General features: G+C 34.9%; 1 protein-coding gene across 4 annotated transcripts; it reads right to left on the bottom strand.

The window, feature by feature from the left end:
- Window positions 1-761: 761 nt before the first annotated feature.
- Window positions 762-23874, bottom strand: LOC128235194 (uncharacterized). Of its 4 annotated transcripts, XM_052949945.1 has the most exons (13): window positions 23716-23874; window positions 19815-19952; window positions 19339-19443; window positions 17246-17705; window positions 16684-16761; window positions 15665-15799; window positions 13061-13173; window positions 12502-12528; window positions 6257-6458; window positions 5670-5816; window positions 4307-4427; window positions 1590-1702; window positions 762-900 (listed from the first exon to the last, which is right to left on the bottom strand). In XM_052949945.1, exons 1-13 carry the CDS (start codon window positions 23766-23768, stop codon window positions 766-768), a joined length of 1827 nt encoding a protein of 608 aa, XP_052805905.1. In that variant the 5' UTR covers window positions 23769-23874; the 3' UTR covers window positions 762-765. The 4 variants fall into 4 exon arrangements, with proteins under 4 accessions (XP_052805905.1, XP_052805907.1, XP_052805906.1 ...); XM_052949947.1 differs by lacking the exon at window positions 15665-15799; XM_052949946.1 differs by lacking the exon at window positions 12502-12528.
- Window positions 23875-24477: the final 603 nt, after the last annotated feature.

Consider the following 24477-nt stretch of genomic DNA (forward strand, 5'->3'; position numbering starts at 1 on the left):
AATAGTCGAGCTAAAAATGCATACTCCTTACTTAAGTATATGAAGGCATTTCTTATGTTATATTTACACGAACAATACATTATGTACAACAAACAAATATCACAGATAACGCTTACAACTGTATGTTTCTGGGTGTTCTGTATACAGTGACACCATGTCCAATTGAGATGAAGAATGATTGGTGGGGGGTTTGATCCCCACATGACTCGAAATCAATGTGTGCTGGTTGTTCCATGTTTATACATAGCAAGCTTTCAAAACATGCACATCAATATCTGTTATTCTAAAAACTATATTCAGCTAGTACTTCATTTAAATCTGCTATTCAAGTATCATCTTTTGTATCATTTATTAATACAGTTAAATGGTTTTATAAAGAGTAGGAATTTTCTATAGGGCACATTCAATGATTAACATGCAGCAGCTTCCATTTCATTTGCTGATAACCCTTCATAAAACATCAGCAGGACAAATCCGACTTTGATTTTCACCCTGAACTGCCAAGTTGTTGTAAATAAACCATTTCCGTTCCCGATCAGGAGGACAGAATGCTTCCCTTTGGTTTGTAAGATGTAGTGTCCAAAGACATTGTTGGAGCCTCTACATACTTACAGCAAGTGAGAAATTAACCCGTTATAACGAGGACAAAGTCCTTCCTAAAATAATGAGATATATAGCCTTCAGTTTTTAATTACATTGGTAAGCCACTGTCATTTCATCTGTCTGTTACAGCGAAGTTTCCCCTACCCCATCCCCCTGCCCCCATCAGGAGGTCAAAATCCTTCCCATGGGTGTATTGTGTAGCACGTAGGGTTCCATCACTCCACGTTCGTACTCATCTACGTCCAGTAAATCCTCATCCAGAGACGACGTCAGCTGCTGGAGACAAACATCAAGAGCCTGAAAAAGAAAGCATGAGAAATCTGTTTCACATTTGATCAAACATCCATGTGTATTTGTATGTATTTGGGGGAAAATTGTAGGAATGTATTTTTTCATTGTCCCCAATATTTCAAAAATACTAAAATTATTTCTCAAATGATGAAAATAATATTTAAGTGAAAAACCAAAGACTCAAAACACTATATTGTAATTTCATTGTAAATTCCTTCTGTCAGAGCATGGATGGTGTACATTGCTGTATGTTTCACCACTAGTATGATTCAACATCACTCACATATTTTTCATGAAAAGAATGCAACATAAATGTGTGTTGTTTTATCATTTGCATATTTAAGTATACTATGTCCTTTTCTAGAGTCAGACTCAAGATTGTTTGTTAACATGGGCCCAGACCTGCTATTCGTTATCTGTCTAAATTGGATCTAAGAGTGATGTAGCTAATCGGATTACATGTTATTAATAACTCACCAATAGAGTCAATGATGTATGACCATAAGATTGACTTAAGTTTAATATTGAATACCACCCAAGATAGGGAAACTTAGGTTGCAATTTCATCCTGTATCAAACCTACAATTACATCAATATTGAATAGCCTTTGTTTTAATATTATCCATCCATAAGGACTACCACTTACACATATACATGTATCTGACAGAGAATAATTCATCATTTTTTCTACATACCACATCTGTGACAACTTTCTGGTGAATCTTCCGAATAGGTTTGTTGTTGATAGTTTTTCGGCGATTGACAATTGTGCCAAACAGTTTTTCCAGTAAAATGGTGCTGACAATGTCTGAAGTAGAGAAATAAATTGCAAAATATGTGCTTTTAGACATAATCTCTGAGTTTCAAATTCATGATACATCTTGATATAAGTGAGATTCGCCATAATAATACAATGGAAACTATAGGGGCAAACCAAGATGCCAAAAGTTAACAAGTTACCCTATATAGAGGCGCAAAGCCAATGCCCAGACAACACTGAATGAGACACACACAACATACATGTACAAACAACACAAGCAGACCAAACATGAATAAAACAAGAGATGTTTGTCAAACATTATGCCCCCCCTGAGTGCCATGTTGTCAGGATTAAATGGACAATTGAATGAAATATGCTTGGAACGAAATCACAGCTGATTTTGTCACTGACATTGGATGATGTTGAGGCAGTTTTAAGATTATGACCAATCAAAGTGTGAGGATAGAGTGTGTTATGACCATGACCTTTGACTCTATGACCTCAAAATCCATAGGAGTCATCAGCTGGTCACCAAAAACCTAAATGTCAAGTTTGAGGGCCATGGGTGCTGGTATTGTCAAGTTATCACACAGATAAGCTCTTTTCGGTCAAGGTCACTGAGCCCTTGACCCCTAAAATAATAAGGGATCATTTACACGTTGGATGCAACCCAAAGTCAAGTTTGAGGGTCAAGGGTGTAGGCATTGTAGAGTTACCACTCAAACAACATTTTCACATTCAGATCACTGTGACCTTGACCTTTCACCTGATGACTACTAAAATCAATAAGGGCCATCTACTTGTCAGGTCTAACTTCCATGTCAAGTTTGATGATCATAGATTCAGGCATTGTTGAGAGATTACTGGGAGAAAATTTGTTTTTTGCAATAAAGGTTAGGTGACCTTGACCTTTGGCCCGGTGACCCCGAAAGTCATTAGTGGTCATCTTCTGGTCAGGCCCAACCGTGATATCAAGTTTGAGGACCATAGGTCTAGGAATTGTCCAGTTTGCCTTCAAGGTCAATGTGACCTTGACCTTTGAACCCTGAACTCAATAGGGGTCATGAACTGGTCAGGCCCAACCTCCAAGTTGAGTTTGAGGGCCATGGGTGCAGGCATTGTTGAGTTATCACTCGGACAACCTTTTATCATTTAAGGTAACTGTGACCTTTATCTTTGGCCAAATGACCCTTTAAATAAATAGGGGTCATCTACAGGTCAAGCCAAACTTCGAAGTCAAGTTTGAGGGCCATGAGTGCAGGCATTGTCGCGTTTTCACTCAGCCAACCTTTTACCATTGAAGGTCACTGTGACCTTGACCTTTGGCCAAACTTCCATATCAAGTTTGATGACCAAAGGTCAAGGCAATGTTGAGTTATCACTCGGACAAGCTTTAAAATTCCTTTACCATTAAAGGTCACTGTCAGCTTGACCTTTGACCTGATGAGCCCTAAAATCATTACGGATCATCTACTGGTCAGGCCCAACCTTCATATTATCCAGTAAGAGGACCATAGGTCCAGGAATAATCGAGTTTGCTTTCAAGGTCAATGTGACCTTTGACCTCTAATATCATTAGGGGTCATCTACCAGTCAGGCCAAACCTCCAAGTCAAGTTTGAGGGCCATGGGTGCAGGCATTGTTGAGTTATCAATCGGAAAACATTTTACTATTCAAGGTCACTGTGACCTTGACCTTTGGCCCAATGACCCCTAAATTAAATAGGGATCATCTACAGGTCAGGCCCAACTTCCAAGTAAAGTTTGAGGGCCATGGTTGCAGGCATTGTTGAGTTATCACTCGGACAACCTTTTACCAATCATGGTCACTGTGACCTTGCCTTTGTCCCAATGACCCCTCAAATCAATAGGGGTCATCTACTGGTCAGGCCCAACCTCCAAGTAAAGTTTGAGGGCCATGGGTGCTAGCATTGTCTCGTTATCACACAGCCAACCTTTTACCATTCCAGGTCACTGTGACCTTGACCTTTGGCCGGGTGACCCCAAAAAACAATAGGGGTCATCTACTGGTCAGGCCCAACTTCCATATGAAGTTTGATGACCATAGGTCTAGGCATTGTTGAGTTATCACTTGGACAAGCTTTAAAATTATTTTACCATTAAAGGTCACTGTGACCTTGGCCTTTGCCCGATGAGCCCAAAAAATCAATAGGGGTCATCTACTGGTCAGGCCCAACCTTCATGTCAAGTTTGATGGCCATCTGTCCAGGAATAGTTGAGTTATCACTCAGACAAGCTTTGGTCTACCGACGGACGGACCGACTGACCGACCTACTGACCGACATGTGCAAAGCAATATACCCCTCTTCTTCGAAGGGAGGCATAATTAATTATATTATCAATAAATGGAGTCCACTCAAAGTCAAAACTAAATTATTTAACTTACACAAAATCACACTTGTCTAAACATAATTACAAAATTTGAAAAACAAATTGTCTGGGTCTTTTTTCTATTTTTTATAAAATCTGTATTAAGAATACTTTTTTAATAGAACCATGAAAACTACAGGGACCAGAGTAGGCAATATAATTACTTTGAAGTTATGCAAAGTCATACTGTAAGAAGTCAAACAGAACCCGGTAAATATATTACTTTTTACTTACATTAAACGACCAAAATCAAAAGCCTTACCATCCATGTATTTGCTAGCATGATCACTCTCTGTCCAGACTTTTCCCTGTCTAGCAACCAGTTGCATGATATAGTCCAACATTATAGACTCTATCAGTTTGTCTCCAGCGTGACTAGATACCTAGAATCATAGAGAAACATTATAGACTCTATCAGTTTGTCCCCAGCATGACTAGATACCTAGAATTATAGAGAAACATTACAGACTCTATCAGTTTGTCCCCAGCATGACTAGATACCTAGAATCATAGTCAAACAACAATATCTAGAAAGCCAGTTCACAAAGTATGATAACTACACATAGCTGTATTACCAGACTTTCCAAACTTTGCTGCCAAGGACATTGGCAAAGTGTTTCAACTTCGATACTATTCATTCACTAAAATTTTACACGAAGTTTGTTGCCATTTTAACCATTCAATTAACCAATGAAGGGCTAATATGTTGTCAATAACTAAACACACTTGGTTGCACAATACTTTTGAGCAAATGTAGGTGGAAAGATGCTCTAAATTGGTGACATGTTAACTCAGTGATAAAAACAACCGTCTATAACCAAGGTTAAAGGTTATCCCAAAACAAGCTTTGGAAAATGAAGGAAATTAATGTCTCTATGCATATTCTCTCCATTTGTAATACATAGACTAGATAATGTCTTTCGAAACAGTTTGAAAGCTTTAAAACTTGCTATAGTGTTGATTCTCGGGTCTTAAACATACCTTGTTAAAGAAAGCATACCTTACAAATTCAAATCCTATGAGAAACATATACTGCCATCATTGTAATAAATAATACAATGGACAATTAATGAGATACACAAACATTTCAAAACAATAAAGACCAACTATGTATGTAAGTTATCTTTATTACTAATAAATATTCAGGTGACAACTTTTTAATGGTCATTTTGACAGGGACTCACTGTGATTCACCTGTAAATGGCTCTTTCAGTTCCTGTCTAAAAACCTTTGTATCATAGTGTGTGAGTAATGTGAGTAGAAGCTCACTGGAGGTAACCTATACCATACTGGGAGTAACCTCTACATACTGGGTGTTACTTCTACATATTGGGGTAACCTCTACATGCTGGGGGTTACCTCTCCATACTGGGGGTAACCTCTACATGCAGGAGGTAACCTCTACATACTGGAGGTAATTCCTGCATACTGGGGGCAACATCTTCATACTTGGGGTATTCTACATACTGGGGGTAACCTCTACATGCAGGGGGTAACCTCTACATACTGGAGGTAACTCCTACATACTGGGGGTAACATCTTCATACTTGGGGTATTCTACATACCGGGGGTAACCTCTTCATACTGGGTGTAACTACTACATATAAAGGCTATTTTTTACATACCTCTTTGAGTTCTCGCCTCATGACCTTGGTGTCATAGTGTGTAAGCACCTCAGCAGCAATCTCTGGCAGAAGTTCCTCTAACTCCGCCTCTATTACCTCATCACGGATGAAGTCCTCGTACATGATTTCATACATTGTATCTTGCACCTGAAAGTGGAAGGTAAAAGTTCTAAAAAAATTGTCCTGTTGTCTTTTTTTAATAGAAAATGATACGCTCTTAGATAAAAAAAATCCAGAAGGAGTTAATATTCATAGAATTGTAAGAGTACTTTTTCAAAATAGATTAAAACAATTTATATTTGTACATAATTGCTATGAATCAAGAGAATTGAACAGCACATTTGTACAAAAATATCAATGGGAGCATCTTTGAGGTCTTTGAGACTTGGTATATCAGTGACGCATTCTTTTTTTTCTTCAATGTAGACGTACATTTCTTTGATATATGTTATTGAATTCATAGACATAAAATTAAATTACTTAAAAAATGTATATTAATGCTTATTCAAGGCAATGCAGATTTTAATATTTGAAGCCATGAAATCAATAATTAACTGTTTTTAGGCCCAATACGACAAAATTCTTACAATACTTGTCCCAACTTCATCCAAATAATCATCCAATAAATCATCATAGACAATGGCAAAATGTTTGTCATCGACGTAATCCCTTGCCATCTCTCGAACTGTTTCCTTGACGATATCGCCCGCCGCCTCGTGCACAGCATCATTAAGAAGACGGGTAAGAAAACTCTCCAGAGGATCTCCTGATTGGGAATACAGCATATGCCTGTAAAATTAAAGGGAGGTTAATCAAATGTTCCCAGAAAGAATAGTTCAATTACGTTTATATATCTTGTGATATTAACTACAATCATCACAGATAAATTCAGGGGCAATACAACAGAAGCATCTTAAGTTAAAATTTAATCTTTTCCTTCAATTCAACATTTTCTAAACTGATTTATTCCACTGGAAGAAAGTGGTATGCTAAGTGTATATTCTGCAATTAAAATAAGGACACTTTAATTTTTAAAAATGAAAACAGCAGTATTAAGAATTAGATTTTTAAAGAACTATAACATTTCTTAATTTTACACTTAAGTTAAAATATGTTAAAAACTTCTTAACATGCTTTTGTAATACGGACCCTGAAAATGATTGTTCCCGTTTTCAGAGTGTACAAAAAAACGCAAGATCAGGATTTGAAGAGTTTCGTTGACTGTTTTGTTCCATTTAACGTCACCATTTTACTCAGTCACGTACGAAAAAGCAATGAAAAGAAATACCAAAAAGTATCTTAAGAAGAACATATTGTCCTGTGGTAATTAAAACATAATGTTGAGTGCAGAAATTAAGGTATTAAGGCAATTCAAATTCAAACATTTTTTGCAGTGACGTATTTGCAATTTAGATATTGCAATTCCACTAACATGAATGGATTCAAAACTAGTATTGAAATTGCTTTTAATGTATGAACAAGAGACCACACTATCGCGCAACATTATGCCAACAAGAATGACTTAATATAAGTCATAATAATGTTCTTCATAATTGTTGTAAATATATGTTTAAACTAAATCAGTTTTATAAAATACAAAAGTTTATTCAAATATATTCATAATGGATCAATCTTAAATATGTTTAAAAAGTAACTCAGATTTTACGAAATACTTCCACCTGTCATTATGTTGTACAACTACTTTTGAAAGAAGACAGATATTATTTGATAGAATAATATATTATTATCATTATTCAGTACTACAATTTCATTTATTAGTAATTTGATTTCTAAATGTTAGTATTATAGTAGCGGGGAAATGAATAGAAAGAAACTCTTCTTTTACCACAAATTAAACTTATTTATATATGATATCACTGTTAGTATTCTTCAGCTAATATAACTGTACAAATCCTTCATTCTACTCTTTATCATAATCCAATAAAGAGTTGAATATATATTTATATGTTTAATGGTAAAGGGCTTTTTCATCCTTTAAAAGAATTGCTAAATAGGTTGCCTCACGTCAAATTTCAGTAAAAGTTAATAAACAAAACTAGAACTCCGCGAGTCGGATGTGTCGCCTGACGAATTATTTACTGTCGACATTATAGCTGTTAGATTGGCATTTTATTCATTTATAGACAATGATGTTGCCATTTAACTTTCAAGTGTAGGTGGCATTTGAACTGAAGGTAACAACGTTAAAGCAAAACAAAAAGTCGGCCATTTTGTTGTTGTTGTTGTTAATCAATCGTAACCCCTTGCTGTATTTTTTGTAGAGGGACACCCAAGGAAGCTTCCTGTCAAGTTTCATTGAATTTGGCCAGGTATTTTCAGAGGAGATGTTCTTTAAGCAATTGTTGACGGACGGACGAGGAACAAAGACCGATCACAATAGCTCACCTTGAGCACTTCGTGCTCTGGTGAGCTAAAAAAGTGTGCAAGGTAAAGTTAAACATGAAAATTAACAAAGTGCAATAACTCTAATATGGAAGCAAGAGATACAGTTTTTGTGCACTGCGATCCCCTTCAATAAGATCTATCTATCTATAAAGTTTCAAGTTGATAACTCTTATAGTTTTCGAGAAATGCCTCGGACAAAATTTAAGCTTGAAAATTAACAAAGGGCAATAACTCTAAACATATAGATGCAAGAGTTACGTTTTTTGTGCACTGCACTTTCCCTCAATCGTGCACTGCACTTTCCCTCAATCAGATATACCTACGGAATAAGTTTCAGGTTGATACCTTCTATAGTTTACGAGATATGCCACGGACAAAACCTAAGCATAAAAATTAACAAAGGGCAATAACTCTAAAAATATGGCAGCAAGAGTTACGGTTCTTGTGCACTGCACTTGCCTTCAATGAGATCTATCTAGCTATGAAGTTTCAAGTTGATACCTCTTATATTCTTCAAGATATGCCCCAGACAAAACTTTAAGCATGAAAATTAACAAAGGGCAATAACTCTAAACATATAGATGCAAGAGTTACGGTTTTTGTGCACTGCACTTTCCCTCAATCAGATATACCTACGGAATAAGTTTCAGGTTGATACCTCCTATACTTTACGAGATATGCCGCGGACAAAACCTAAGCAAGAAAATTAACAAAGGGCAATAAATCTAAAAATATGGCAGCAAGAGTAACAGTTCTTGTGCACTGCACTTGCCCTCAATGAGATCTATCTAGCTATGAAGTTTCAAGTTGATACCTCTTATATTCTTCAAGATATGCCCCGGACAAAACTTTAAGCATGAAATTTAACAAAGGGCAATAACTTTAAAACCAAGAAAGCAAGAGTTACTGTTATTGTGCACTGCACTTGCCCATCATGAGATCTATCTACATATGAAGTTTCAAGTTGATAACTCTTATATTCTACAAGATATGCACTGGACAAAACTTTAAGCATGAAAAATCACAAAGGGCAATAACTCTAAAAATATGGAAGCAAGAGTAACAGTTCTTGTGCACTGCACTTGCCCTCAATTAGATCTATCTACATATGAAATTTCAAGTTGATACCACTAATAGTTTAGGAGATATACCCCGGACAAGCGAAAACGGGACGCGGACGCCGCTGCCGCCGACAAAAGTAACCCCTATATGTCGTCTTTTCAGGCGACACAAAAAGCTGTATCTTTAAAAAAAAGCACTATCTTTATAAAAAGCAATATCTTTATTTGTAAAAAAACAATGAATTTTCTATCTTTTAATGTATTTTCATTCTTTTTGTTTATGTAAACATAATCAGTAAACAATACCTTTCCAATACCAAGCATCAAAATTTAATTTTGTCACCATTATTTAATATAATGGCACAATAAAACAATAAACTAATTTCTACATTTGATTGAAAATGATCTGAAATAACAAAACAAAATCGAAAATCTTTCGACATGCCAAAATAATCTTTTTTCAATGATTACAAGGTCACAAATAACACCACAACCTTTATGAGCAAAGTTGCAATCATGGTCAGAAAATTGTCAGCATTGAGAAAACATAATCAAGTTCTTAAACTTTACTGTTTGTGTTTTACATTAACAAGAGTAATTTTACTACTGGTCCACCACAATGTTTATGGTTTGGGCCTTTTACAACCTAAACCAAACCCGGAACCCAAAAGTAGAATAAAAAATAGCTAAAGATATATTGAAATATGAGGGGCCGAATAGAGCAGCGCAATTTCATTGTGATCCCAGTATATCCTGCCCGTGATCCCAGCCGTTTTTTCACTTGGGTGCTTAAGTGGCGACATATCATTAACTGGGAGGATAACAATTCAACATTGTTCACATGCCAGACCAAACTTTAACTGGGAGGATAATAAGTCAACATTGTTCACATGGCGGACCAAACTTTAACTGGGAGGATAATAATTTAACATTGCTCACATGGCGGACCAAACTTTAACTGGGAGGATAATATTTCAACATTGCTCACATGGCAGACCAAACTTTAACTGGGAGGATAATAATTTAACATTGCTCACATGGCGGACCAAACTTTAACTCAGGGAGGATAATAATTCAACATTGTTCACATGGCGGACCAAACTTTAACTGGGAGGATATTAATTTAACATTGCTCACATGGCGGACCAGACTTTAACTGGGAGGATAATAATTTAACATTGCTCACATGGCGGACCAAACTTTAACTGGGAGGATAATAATTTAACATTGCTCACATGGCAGACCAAACTTTAACTGGGAGGATAATAATTTAACATTGCTCACATGGCGGACCAAACTTTAACTGGGAGGATAATAATTTAACATTGTTCACATGGCGGACCAAACTTTAACTGGGAGGATAATAATTTAACATTGCTCACATGGCGGACCAGACTTTAACTCAGGGAGGATAATTATTCAACATTGTTCACATGGCGGACCAAACTTTAACTGGGAGGATAATAATTCAACATTGCTCACATGGCGGACCAGACTTTAACTCAGGGAGGATAATATTTCAACATTGTTCACATGGCGGACCAAACTTTAACTGGGAGGATATTAATTTAACATTGCTCACATGGCGGACCAGACTTTAACTCAGGGAGGATAATAATTCAACATTGTTCACATGGCGGACCAAACTTTAACTGGGAGGATAATATTTCAACATTGCTCACATGGCAGACCAAACTTTAACTGGGAGGATAATAATTCAACATTGCTCACATGGCGGACCAAACTTTAACTGGGAGGATAATAATTTAACATTGCTCACATGGCGGACCAAACTTTAACTGGGAGGATAATAATTTAACATTGTTCACATGGCGGACCAAACTTTAACTGGGAGGATAATAATTCAACATTGTTCACATGCCAGACCAAACTTTAACTGGGAGGATAATATTTCAACATTGTTCACATGGCGGACCAAACTTTAACTGGGAGGATAATAATTTAACATTGCTCACATGGCGGACCAAACTTTAACTGGGAGGATAATATTTCAACATTGCTCACATGGCAGACCAAACTTTAACTGGGAGGATAATAATTTAACATTGCTCACATGGCGGACCAAACTTTAACTGGGAGGATAATATTTCAACATTGTTCACATGGCGGACCAAACTTTAACTGGGAGGATAATAATTTAACATTGCTCACATGGCGGACCAAACTTTAACTGGGAGGATAATATTTCAACATTGCTCACATGGCGGACCAAACTTTAACTGGGAGGATAATAATTTAACATTGCTCACATGGCGGACCAGACTTTAACTCAGGGAGGATAATAATTCAACATTGTTCACATGCCAGACCAAACTTTAACTGGGAGGATAATAATTTAACATTGCTCACATGGCGGACCAATCTTAAACTGGAAGGATCATAAGTCAACATTGTTCAGCATGGTGGACCAATTTTTAACACGGAGAATAATAAGTCAACATTGTTCTCAAACGAAATTCGTTGCAACAATATTACATTGTACAGTCATTAATAATGGCAACAATTCATCTAAAAAAATCTGTATCTGTTTGACAGGTCAAAATAAAATGGTGCTTCCAATATCCAAATTATCCATTTGCATTCCACAAAACAAAATACAAAACAAAAATCCAGATGTCCACTCAAAATATCTTATAAGCACAACTACACCTGTGGACAATAGCTAAAGGGCAAAACTATGAAATAAGACTTATATGCCTGCAGGCAAAATCCTTCCTTTAGCATTTTAAAAATAATTGCAAGTAAATTAAGGTAAAAATTGTAACTTTCTTTGAGTAATCAATTAGTGTTTTTTAGAAGATCAGTGCATAAAAATAATCTCCATAGCAACTATGCAATTATTTGTTGTTTGAAACACATCAATTGGCAATCATGGGTTAATTTAGTTGAGAGGAAGTGTGGTTATACAATGTAGTCTTCCTTAACACATGTATTATTTTAGTAAATTCCGCTACAAAATATTTTATGATATAGTATGATGCCATTGTTTTTGTCCACAGCTTTATAACCACAGGTGTATTGGTATAAAATATTTTCAAGATCTTTGCATCTGATGTAAGATTCTAGAAAACAATTTGGCATGTTTAATATAGAGTGGGATCTTCTCAAAATAATAATTTATGCGCTACAAATTGTTTTATAAATATACTTAATAATTATCAAACTAACCAGTTACTTCATTTATTTCAAATATATGCAACTGTAATACCTATGATTTCTTATTATTGAACATTTAGTACTTTTACCATTTAGTTTAAATTTGGAAAACAATAACTATGGGAAATATCATATTAATAAAATTTCCTTCTCCCAAATAAACAGGTGCTTTTTGTGGTGTAATGTACCTTATCTTTTTGGCATACCGCGGATGTCTGCAGAAAAAGGTTTTATTTAACAAGATTTAATACAATAACTGTATCAACAGTTTGTTACCTTTCTCTGAAATAGAAGTTTTACAATCCATATAGGCAAAAATAGTAGTTTACCAAACAGGCTGCAAAAGAAACTTAATATTGCTTAACAAGGATTCGGGAATACATTCAATAATGTTTCACCATGACCTTGACCTTTGACCTTCTGACCATGTGGAAAACTTCAATACCCTATCTGTTGGTATGCTTTACATGTATCTGCATGTTGAAACAGTTTTGTTGCCACTACTAACAAAACTCTCCACATATTAATGTAGACATTTACTAGTCACAAGATAATGCTTCACATACAAATGCATGTGGACTTGGATCAAATGTATTCTTTTGTTATACAAAGTAGGTAATTATCGAGGGCAGTTGTTATCGGATTTAAGCATCATTTTTATTAAGTGGAATGTATATACATGTATATGTACACAAAAAAAAACATTACTTGCAAACCATAAAGTCTTTATAAACTACTAGTACTTACTCATCAACCATCTCATTTAGCGTTGCCCGGACGATGTCATGCATTTGCCCCGGCAACTCATCTCCCATAATATCATCACGAATACGTAGTGCCAAGTTCTCAACTGCACCAGGCTGAAAGGTTATACACGACTAAATTATGCAATTTGTTGAAACATAATAAATTGAAAATATTTTGCATTATCATATATAATTCATAGATCGGACAGTATTGACACTGTTAATATGATTTACTGTTATAAAATATATGATCATTTCATATTGAATACCCACAAAACAATGCATCTATAACTGAAATGGAATTAAAACTGTGCTGAAAGAAGAAAATACAATAAGAGAAGATATTTTCACTACAAGAAATGCTTGTCAAATATTATGCCTGGCCTGAGCACGCCTTGTCAGAAACAAATGGAAGATTGAATAAAGGTGTTTTAAAAAGAAATGCACTGGTATATAAAAGTTTAATGTTAACATTGCAACTTGACCTGGATATACCTGGTAATGACCTCAAAATTTTAAGGGGTCATCCAAAGGTCAAGGACAACCAGTACAACTGAAGTTTCATGGTCCTATGCTTAGTAAATGATCGAGATTGTTGACCATGACCATGACCTTTGACCTTAGAAACAATAGGGGTCAAAAACTGATCAAGGGAAATTTACCACTATGATGTTGCATGGTTGTATGTATAACAATTCTTGGGTTATAGTGCATACAAAGATTTCATAAGACTCTTTACACTTACCATGACCTTTGACCAAGTGAACATAAAAGACAATAGGGGTCATAAACTGTTCAACGACATCCTACCACTGAAATTTTATTGTCCTAGGTCAAACCGTTCTGGAGTTATTTTGCAGTTAAAGTTTTCATATGACTGTAGACCTTCCACAGAATTATTATTATCGGTCAAACCATTCTTAAGTTATTCATAAATGTGACCTAAGAAGACCTTCCAACATATGCAAACCTATATGCCCCATTTTCCTCGGAGAGGGCATCAAAAATAAAAAGCAATACTGCCATGCTGAAAAGCTTTACATGTTTATATGTGTATACTGGTGAAAAGCAAAATAAGTGATGAATAACATATTTTCTAAAATAATTATAATAAAGGCCCTAAAATTATTATAAAAAGAGGTGATTGTGAGACAGACAAACTCCAAAGATGGAGCACATTATAAGTTACATTTTCAACTTATTTCTTTTATGAATTTCATTTCTTTTTAGCATGAGCTTTTACCTAGAAAGATGTAAAACATCATTTTTCAGGTGTAAATGAATTAATTTAATTACATGCAAAATATAAACAAGAGTGCCCTGACCAAATGCAATTGCTCATCTGTTCTTTTAAGTCAATAAGTAAGATAACTCAACACTTATCGAAACAAGACTTATGGGCCTTACTATGCACATTTACTAAAATAATAGGAATTAACTCACAGAAAAGGTAAAAACAAATTTGCATTACTTTTTGAAGATTTAAATAACCATAGGCATAACCAGACAATCACTTAAGCCAAAGGTAGTGGCCTTCCTACACATGTTAATACTGTCACTAGTAACATGTGTAAATAGTATTATATTAATATATTAAATGGTTATTTAGTTATGGTCAAGCTCAAGTGCTTGCATGACTTTTTTAAATCTTTAAGGGACATAACTTGGAAGATATTAAAGCCAGAGTGATGGGCGTACATGTATCTAGCAACATGTGAACAAAGTTTCATGTGAATATTCTTCAATGTGGTTTGATTTTTTCAGGCAATGTTGAAGATTTTTGTACAAGAAATGTGCAATGCAGACCACAACAAGGCTATGACAATAACTGGACAGACCAGCTTAATAATTATCAATCAATTTTAAAAAAAGTAAACAATGCTTTAAGTCTACAAAACTACATATTTTTTGAAGGAGAAAGTTTCATGCAACAACCTTCTAGCTTTGGTGACTTGCACTAGCTGAAAAAGTGAACACAAAAACTGTCACCAAATTAAAGAGAGAAATGGCTTTCTGTAACATATGTAGAAGCAGAAATGTGAAAATAATTTGAAGATTCATCCTTTCATAAGATATTTTAATATATCCAGTATTTAAAAAAAATCAATTGCAAATCTTCCAAGTAAAGTGAACATACAGAGTTCTGAAAGTTGTAAGAGATTGGCGTCTAACTTTTAAAGGACATGCTCATGTTACGTACAATTTCAAATAAAATAGTTTCTCTTTGTATTTAGACACAAAAAAAGTGCATGGACATGGAAGTAGGCGTAAAAAACGGCTTAAAATAAAAATATATATATATATGTATACTTTTATTCAATGTCAAAAAAATATAATGTGGTGGATAATACGAAAAGCATATTAAATACACTCCCAAACAAAGACATCATATTTATAACCAATTTATGTGATCAAATTTCAATGTGAACATAGTATAAAGCATTTATTAAGGAATCTACGCTAATACTTTATTAAGTACTACATCACTGGGAATCTAAATAAGCGTGCCGTAATATACTGTGTGACTTTCTGCCCCTTTCTTCACTGCAATTAGATGATTAAGAATATCACAGAGGTGTGCTCGTGTATGTTTTACAATACAAACCCCTTGTCCAATCTCATTCAAGGCATCCATAAGAACGTCCGGAATAATATCATCAAGACATCGGTTAACAAACCAGTTTACAAAGTTTTCAGAGAACAACGGGTGGTCTTTCATGTAATATTCTAACACACGGTCCTGTAAGTCAGGGATAACACTGTTAGAACTGAGATTTAAACCAAATAAGTCAGAGGGAGCTACAGAGGTAAAAAACAGAAATTTAAAAAAAAAACTGCTTTCCTTTTTATGTACATATTTTTGCAAACCACTGGATGGAAAAAAAAATGAATAAATCCAATTAATGACTACAAAATGAAACTTTGGCAGTAGTGTTTATGTCAGATGCTTACTTAAATAATTTATTCAGAATCAATCTGGTGATTCCATTGACAGAAACATGAGCATAAAGGTACTAGAATCTTAAACATAAAAACAAGGAGAAAATGCACAAGTCCTAAATTGACTTCAAACCTTTTATACTGTAACTAGAAGAATGAAAATAATGATGAAACAAGATTGGAATCTACATGTACCTTTTTACATCCTCTGTTAGCATCAAAATGGACAAGTCTATTTTTATCTTACTCAAATTACTGACCTCCTTATAAAACACATTTTTTTTATTTAAAAAATATTCTACAAACATCTGCTATCTTTTCCTTTGCTACAAAAGGTTAACATCGTAACACCTGTCATACTGTGGACAATAATTCACTATTGTTATTAACATTTTCTTTGTAAGGTTTAAAACCTTCCTAAAGACAGTTCTTATAAAAAAAGTAAGAAATGGAAATACAATGGGAAATGGAAACTATGTTAAAACCAGAAAAACCATAAGGTTAATATTATATGGACTTTTTTTGTTAAATTATTATTCAGGTAAATTAGAAACCTCCAAACAAGAATGTTAATAAAGCTATTCAGGAACGTTCATACAACCATCTTGATCAAGTTAAAATAACTTAATTATTGGATGAGATTTCAATCTATAATATTAAGGTAAGCTAAAACGACCGTCTTACAGGCTGATCCCGGAACCGGCTCATCATATCTCCGTGTGTGTCATTCTGTGAGTTGGGCGTGTCACGGGGCTGGATATACTGCACGAGAACACAAACATGCTACAACACTAGCAACAGACTGTGACATATTCATAACAATGTCAATTTCAAGCTGAATCATGAACTAATGTGTTTTAACTTTCACATAATAAAATACAACGAGGAAGCTGTATTGTTGCAAAGCATTGTGACTTATACAGTACCCACAAATGAAATTATATCCTGGTAATATTATAACCAAATACACGAGACAAAATATATAAAACGGCTATAAAGCTTTGTGACAGGCACATTTTTGTTGTCTTGAAAACACGCCATTTATTCTAGTACTGTTTGTATCAAAGTCATACTTATTTTGTCTCATAATATCATAGGATATAGGCAACATCTTTTTGTAATTTTAACAAAATGAAGCTCTTATTCTTTCTTCGAATCCATATATATGTTAGCTAACTAGCAAAACTCTTAAAAACATTGAAAAATCATGAATAGTTCAATATCATTCAGCACATGGCCAACCTACTTTATACTTGGTATCTTTCTGTCTGCCATATGGATCTTCCCCAGGTTGTGGATAATACGGATATGGCATATAACCTGGCATTGGATAGCCATAGTAACCATTGGGAGCAGGGGTGGGCTGACTAAAATGCACCCTGTTTGGTTTTGATTTTTTCTTTGCTTTGGATGGCACAGACCGGCTCACATCTTCATATCTGTCCGACTTTGGTTGTCTAGATGCACCATATGAGTTACTTTTGTATCTATCATTCCTACCACGAGGGTCGTCATTTTCATTCCCTCTTCTCCGCTTACCCCCTGGTTGATGTGCTGGAGGGGGTGGGGGAGGGTAGAACATGGGAAAGGGGGCCCCCCATACAACTGGGGGTGGGCCATATTGGAATGGTTGGGGCATATAGGCCCCAGGGTCTGCGTCTGGTTCCTCATCACTTTCCTCGCCCCAACTGTCATAGTCTGTGCTTCTGAAATGCAGTAACGGTTCAAAATATTTAAGACATTCATTTGATACCTGATTTATTGACCATAATTTATAATAGAAATGTTACATTTTAACCCTTGGTGATCCAGACATCAATTCAAAAAATATATTCATACATTAAGTAGTGTCAATGGGTTTGTTTCAACAGCATGATAAAATGGGTGAGAATTGATTAGGTTATTCAGAGCAGGTTATGTCAGTAAATATACATATATTTATTTATTCAAGTGGCACCGTAAAACTAGGACAAATTCAATAAATGCATGCGTAGAATGTCTGTATGTGTTTGGATTAACTAATAACTTTATCAATTAAATCATTTTCAGCAGTAGGTCAACATTCTACTTAAGTCCAAAAGTGTATATCATTATACTAGGTGCATTGACATTATCTAAATTGTATGACATAAAGCACACATATGAACATCCTAATTGATTATGAAAGAATGTAATCTATTTGATTAGATAGACACCGTACAATTAAAGCCTGCGCCCAAAATCAAATACAAATAATGTCAATGAGTTAAACAGAGATAAACTATCACAAACTGTCGATAACACAGTAGATAGGCATGGATGGTATGTGTATATAAATAGTGCTGATCTGTCGGTATATTATATTCTCCAAGTTTGAAATAAAATAACTTCCTTTAAATAACAATACAAATGCTTGTAATGGAATAGTGGTGCATATACACTAACCGCTGTAACCAGGCTTTGATATAAAACTAAATATTCTTTTCTGTTATCATAATTTCAAATTTCAAATTTAGATTCAATCTTTCATTTCTAGCAAAGGAAAGTGTATATTTGCCTGAACTTGCCTATGGCTAATTGTCACAATTTCCATTTTTACCACTTAACATACCCTACATTATACTTTGGTTCCCAGCTTGCAGAAGACATTTTATAATCTTAGTCAGTTAGAACTATGGGCTGATTGTTCAGAACTTTGTTAAAGTGAAAAAAGTTGTTAACATCTTTGTTGTAAACTTTCAAATCTTTACTGCTCTGGAAGTTTAATGGCTACACTTGTGATCTGCAGTATTTCTAACAAGATTTGAGACTATTGTATAAGTGTGCTTGTTTCTATTTAAATGCTAAGCACATTATCACATATTCTATATTTGAAAGTTAACAACAATGTCGTTAATCACATTGTTAGCTTTAACATTTTTCTGAACAATCGGTCTAATATGTGAAATCTTTATAACTAATAAGGGCTTAATAGCTTCTCTTGCTCTGCCCATCTTTATTGTGAATATTTCATACAATACACCAAAGGCCTATCATCAAGAAATTTAAAAAGCAACACATATTCATGTATTTTTTTTAATAATGCTATTTAGTGCTGTGGCGACAGAAATGGATTCATTGTGAAATAAAATAACATATAGAGATAAACAGTCGTCGGAATCCCCAAACACCTGCAAGTTGGGTACTGGTAAAATGCTTGCAGAGCTAGATAAATGTTGAAAAATTCATGTTACATGTAAATGAACATACCTTGGCTAATTTCCATTCCCAAAACTAATCATGTGCGTAAGAAGCCGGACTTGTTGAACAATGCCTTGTAAAAGAAAACCACAATAACACAAAACATATTTTCTATCTTACCTTGAATCTTGCTGTCTTTTTGACTCTCGAAGAGGAGGGACTATTTCATATCGGTTGCCTCGCAAGTTGGAAGCTTTCCGCCTTTCATCTGGAGGGGTCTCCAACCTTAAATAATCAAACAAATACAGAGCCAGTCTTAAAAACAATTAGAGCCAAAATATATTAAGACACACATACATGTACTAAATTGACTAACTTTGTATCATTTCCCACAATGACAGCAACAACATGACATACACATGGGATTTTTATATAATTTAATCCTAATTTATCAATAAAACAAAAGATACATTATAAATATTTAATATCTTGCTGTAACTGATTCAAGACTTTCTTTAATGACATCGTTGAGTCTTTGGTTGATTAAAATGCAGTAGGTGCAAAGCTTTATAATGTAGGATCATGTGCACAGCCCCGACTGAGTTTACGCCAGTGATTCAATGCCTGATCATGGATAATGGCAAGTAGACATGTACCTGGGTAAATAAGGTGGAGTGGACTGTCTGTATTTGCCATATGGGGCATGCTCCTGTCTACCGGCAGGGCTGCGGATAGGAGATCTGACTTTAGTAGGGGACTGGTGGTCACTCAGTTGGGTTTTAATTCGAGTCAACCTGGAAGGAAAAAATGCCATTCTCATACCTCATAAAATGTTCCTGTGGGAAAATGCAACTTTATTCCAACATAATCATTCTGACTTATTAAACATGTATAGTCCATATTTTTGTAACAAATTGAGACAAAGTGCATTTTCCTTTTATTTAAGCTGGTATTCTTTCAGTTATTTTACCATTTAAAAGCCATACTTTATTATTGATTGCCATGTATTTATGCATAAAATACAATAATGAATTTATCAATGATCAAAGGGTTACTTTTAAGCAATTTCATTGTATATATTATATTGCATGAACAGAATGAACTGTACTGCAAAAATACACTGAATGAGTATGGGATATCCTATTGAGGAGACAGTTGAAGAAGAATATGTGAATCTGTGGAGAGATTTTACAATTGGTGTACTGCTATTTACACTTCAATCCCACCCCTTTCAAACGTTTACACCAAAAAAGAAATATTTAACTATGACGGGTAAAAACAATAGTAATTTTGGTGGGGGAGTCCCAGACTAGTTGTGGCTTCCATGACTCAACTATGGTCCTTCTTTTGCAGTACAATGTAACTGACCTAGTATTTGAAAACATACATGATAACAGTACATGTATCAAACAAAATGGTGGTCTTTGATATGTAGTTGAGACTATTGAAAATGTGAGGCAAAGATTGCTTATAGCAGTTATTTAAACATATCATTTAAAGCTGCACTCTCACAGATTGAACATTTTGACAACTTTTTTTTTTTTTGTCTTGCAACGAGCCAATTTTTGCAAAAAATCCATGGAAACCAGTTAAATAAGACTGCTGACAAAAACTTACTTCGCAGATTTTTATATATTTTAGTTCAAAAATTGTTAGTAACAGTTTAGGCCATAAAACATTAATTTTCAAACGGAAATATGAAAATCTACAATCTGAATTTTTGTTAGTAATCTTATATCAATGGTTTGCAGATATTTACAAAAAATTTGCTCTTTCCAAGACAAAAAATAAAAAAGTTGTAAAAATGGTAAATCTGTGAGAGTGCAGCTTTAAGGGCAAATTACACCAATTAGGAAGCGACTACTCAGTGTTACATGCACTTTTATATTAACACATGACAGTCAACAAGGCATAGTTATATCAGACCATTAGCTTTTCCTATCTTTGTAGGTTTTGAAGATGAATGGTTTGTGATTTAAAAAGACTTGCTTAACATGCCAGATCTACTTGATCTACTATTTTTGTTCACACCTGTGGATAGCATAACTTTATCAAATTACCAATTTTCTTATAAGAAACGTAACTTTTTTAATGCTTAGTGCTAATGTGGATTTTCATCACATGCGTGTATTGTGGGGGTCAAGAAATACTTGAAATGACTATTGTTTTGCATGCTATTCAGTGAATTAAATTTAGAATATATAGGAATCTTATTTATTACTCTTTAAACCTAGGAGTAGGGGTCAAGTCTAGTCTAAAATAATCATACATGTGATAACGTCCCGGACGTCCGGGATTGTCCCGGAAATCGTATCTCTGTCACGGAGTCACGGAGGGTGCATGTTTGTCCCGGAAAGTCATAAAAAAAATAAAAAAATCTCGGAATCGGAATCGATTATCTTAATTTTACCAATGTAAATCAGCTATTTTGCCTGTCTGGGACACTAGTCGTAAAACACAGGACATGTTGACACTAATCCGTTAATTGGTACGTGTGTCGTCGAGGTCATCGTCAATCACCCGATAAATGATCTATCGGCCTATTGTTGTGCTTAACGAGTGGGGGAGGGTTCTTGTATACAAATTCATTGTTTTCATATGGATTTGTTTGGTCTTATGAATGATAGCTTTTAATTGATGAATTGACATTTTTCACACATTTTACCAACAAACGAGCATGAAGGTAAGTTCAAAGAAAGTGACAAAATGAGTAAAAAAACAAAACTAAAACACGGAAAACATCCCATATTCCTTTCAAAGTCGATACGTCGTTATACTTTAAACAACTTACGCGTCCATAAGGAATTTTAGTGTTTTGACCTTTTTTCCGAACTATCGTGTGTATTTTTACGCCGAAATAAAACTGACAATATGGGGTTTACAGGTGGTTATATAGAGTGCTTTAATCATGTGACCATGGTAAGTCACGTGATCGCTTTATACAGCCGATTGTTGACACGTCCCTCTATCAAAATTATATGCATCTCCAAACGGAAAAAAGCTCATCAACTGGAAAATCTTCTTTATCGTCTGGAAAATATTGTGTGTCATAAATTGCAAACGTTTTAAATGTGATGAAAAAATAAATATTTTGTAACGCATGTTCTCAAAAGCGCGGGAAAACAGGTGCCCATATAGTTGTTTATGTCCTGTTTTGATGAAACCGAAAGTAGACTGCATATCCTCCTGGTTAGCACTTCATTTAAAGCCTGGGAAAATATCTGGTGGTTTTATTTTTTCAAGAAAATGCAGAAAAAAAAAAAACCATGTCAAGTAAAAAATATGTCTTGGCAGTCAAAATAGGTACATTTTCCCGACGTTAAAAACGACTAAAATAGCCCCAGATATGCTATAGAATGCACCACAGACGTTCCCCATTTAAAAAAAATTCCGGGGGGGCATGCCCCCCGACCCCCCTAGTGTGCGTTGACATTACGACAAGTGTCCCTGAATCGACCCAAGAAATTATCACATGTTAAGACATGTTATTTGGAATTCTTCCAATCCCTAACATCTAAACGGGTATGCGCAATACCTTTCCAATTAAACGAAACTTGATTGACACAGACAAAAATTATGCCAAGCAGAACAACTCAATCTAATTGTAATAACTCGCCAACCTCCTACAAGCTTCGAGATAGACCTCGTAAATACAATCGTAACAACTCGGCCATAGGAAGTGTTCTGATTGTTGTAAAACTGTGAACTAGTCTTGCAGGTGCCCTTCACGTATATCAAGTGTTATCTTTTGACAGAATGAAATGAAGAAAACCCCATCAAACTAATTATTCGTTGGATATTTTTGTGTGTGTACCGAACCAATATAAAATAACATTATCTAGTAATATTTCTTTGTTTTTATTATATTTTATGCACGCAATACACTTTAACCCGTAATCGCGATTGGAATAACTACCCACTTTTGGTACAAAACAATTTGTACATGAAGGATTTGCCATATAAAAAATAGTATAGTAAAAAAAAAACGTCGACGTACAATTATTTGGACTAGGGTCAAGTCACATGACCGCAAAGTCACTGTTAATACGGTGCACACTGACTCACTGTTTTAGAGTTACCTTACACTGCATTTAGCTTTTACAGACGATACAGGAAATATTTTTATTGAAATTAAAAAAACCAATGAAATAGGTGTCTCTAAACCAAATAAAAAGTGCTTCTTTCAACTAATACAAAGTAACATGGCTTAATTTGAGGCACAAGCCTCTGGCTGTTGAGTTTCATTATGGATTTCTCTATGACTCTCTTGGAGAATTATCAGTGAAGCCTGAAGGGGAGTCTAAGAAGCTTTGACCTGTGACGGACCAATTATTTTACTCTAGAACTAACAGTGTGTTTTATCTCAATATCATACCATGTTACAATTACAATGTACATCCATGGGAAAGTTTTGTTTGCGAAATACTTATCATCCTTGAATGTACACTGATTTAAACGTTCCTAGCTGCCTAGCTGTTTTTGTTTTTAGTATTCAAAACTTATCCGGATTATTCTATCCGACAAAAGTATTAGTTTTCTAATAGAATCCAAACTAACGAGTCACTGTGGTCCTGCCAGACATGTTTCCTCTCATTGGCTGAAAGAGACATCTTTCATGGGGATTGCTTGTTTAATGATGCCATTTTCAATTGGAAAAAGTAAAGGAAAAGTATTTTTTAGCTAATTATTTGAGATTGTTTACGTTGTTGCCGCACGAAGCGCCACCTAGAGTAGACATATTTGAACTCAACGAAAAAATGACTGAAAGTATCATTATTGTGATTGAGTATCTTCCCCTGTCGTGTGATTGGACTAAAATAATTTAGTCCCAGTTTAACGCTAAACATAGCTTTTGTTTATCTGTTGCTGTTTTTTTTGCATGACATCAGACAATAAATATACATATACTTGACCTGAATTACACTGGGTATATTTTCATATCAAAACGTGTAACTTTTGGAAAATCATTATTACTTCGTTTTCTGAAAACGTTTTTAGATAATTTACTAGTACAGACATTTAGGCGGGTGGGGTGGGGGTTGAAAAAACAACAACACCATACCCTCCACATCCGCGTAATTCGATATCTACGGTTGGACCTCCATCAATCATAAGCAGGTATATAAACACCAAACAAATAATAGTCGCAAATGTAACATTGTATAAAACTGAAAACATAATTATTTTCATGGATGGAATCTGGAATTAAGATTAAAGATTTGTTATTGGTCCCAGATGGAGCCCTCTCCACATGGTTAAGTTTGTAACGACATTTTTCCCTTGACCATGTTTCAGGTCATCTTTCTCGAAACTGCTGAC

The sequence above is a fragment of the Mya arenaria genome, chromosome 5, assembly GCF_026914265.1.
Source record: "Mya arenaria isolate MELC-2E11 chromosome 5, ASM2691426v1".
Taxonomy (NCBI): domain Eukaryota; kingdom Metazoa; phylum Mollusca; class Bivalvia; order Myida; family Myidae; genus Mya; species Mya arenaria.

Coding starts and splice junctions, on each gene's coding strand:
- LOC128235194 (XM_052949945.1), bottom strand. CDS start 23,768: ATGTCTCTTTCAGCCAATGAGAGGAAACATGTCTGGCAGGACCACAGT. Junction 4,428..5,669: donor TGAGGCGAGAACTCAAAGAG/GTATGTAAAAAA, acceptor CTATGATTCTAG/GTATCTAGTCACGCTGGAGA. Junction 901..1,589: donor AGAAAGTTGTCACAGATGTG/GTATGTAGAAAA, acceptor TTTCTTTTTCAG/GCTCTTGATGTTTGTCTCCA.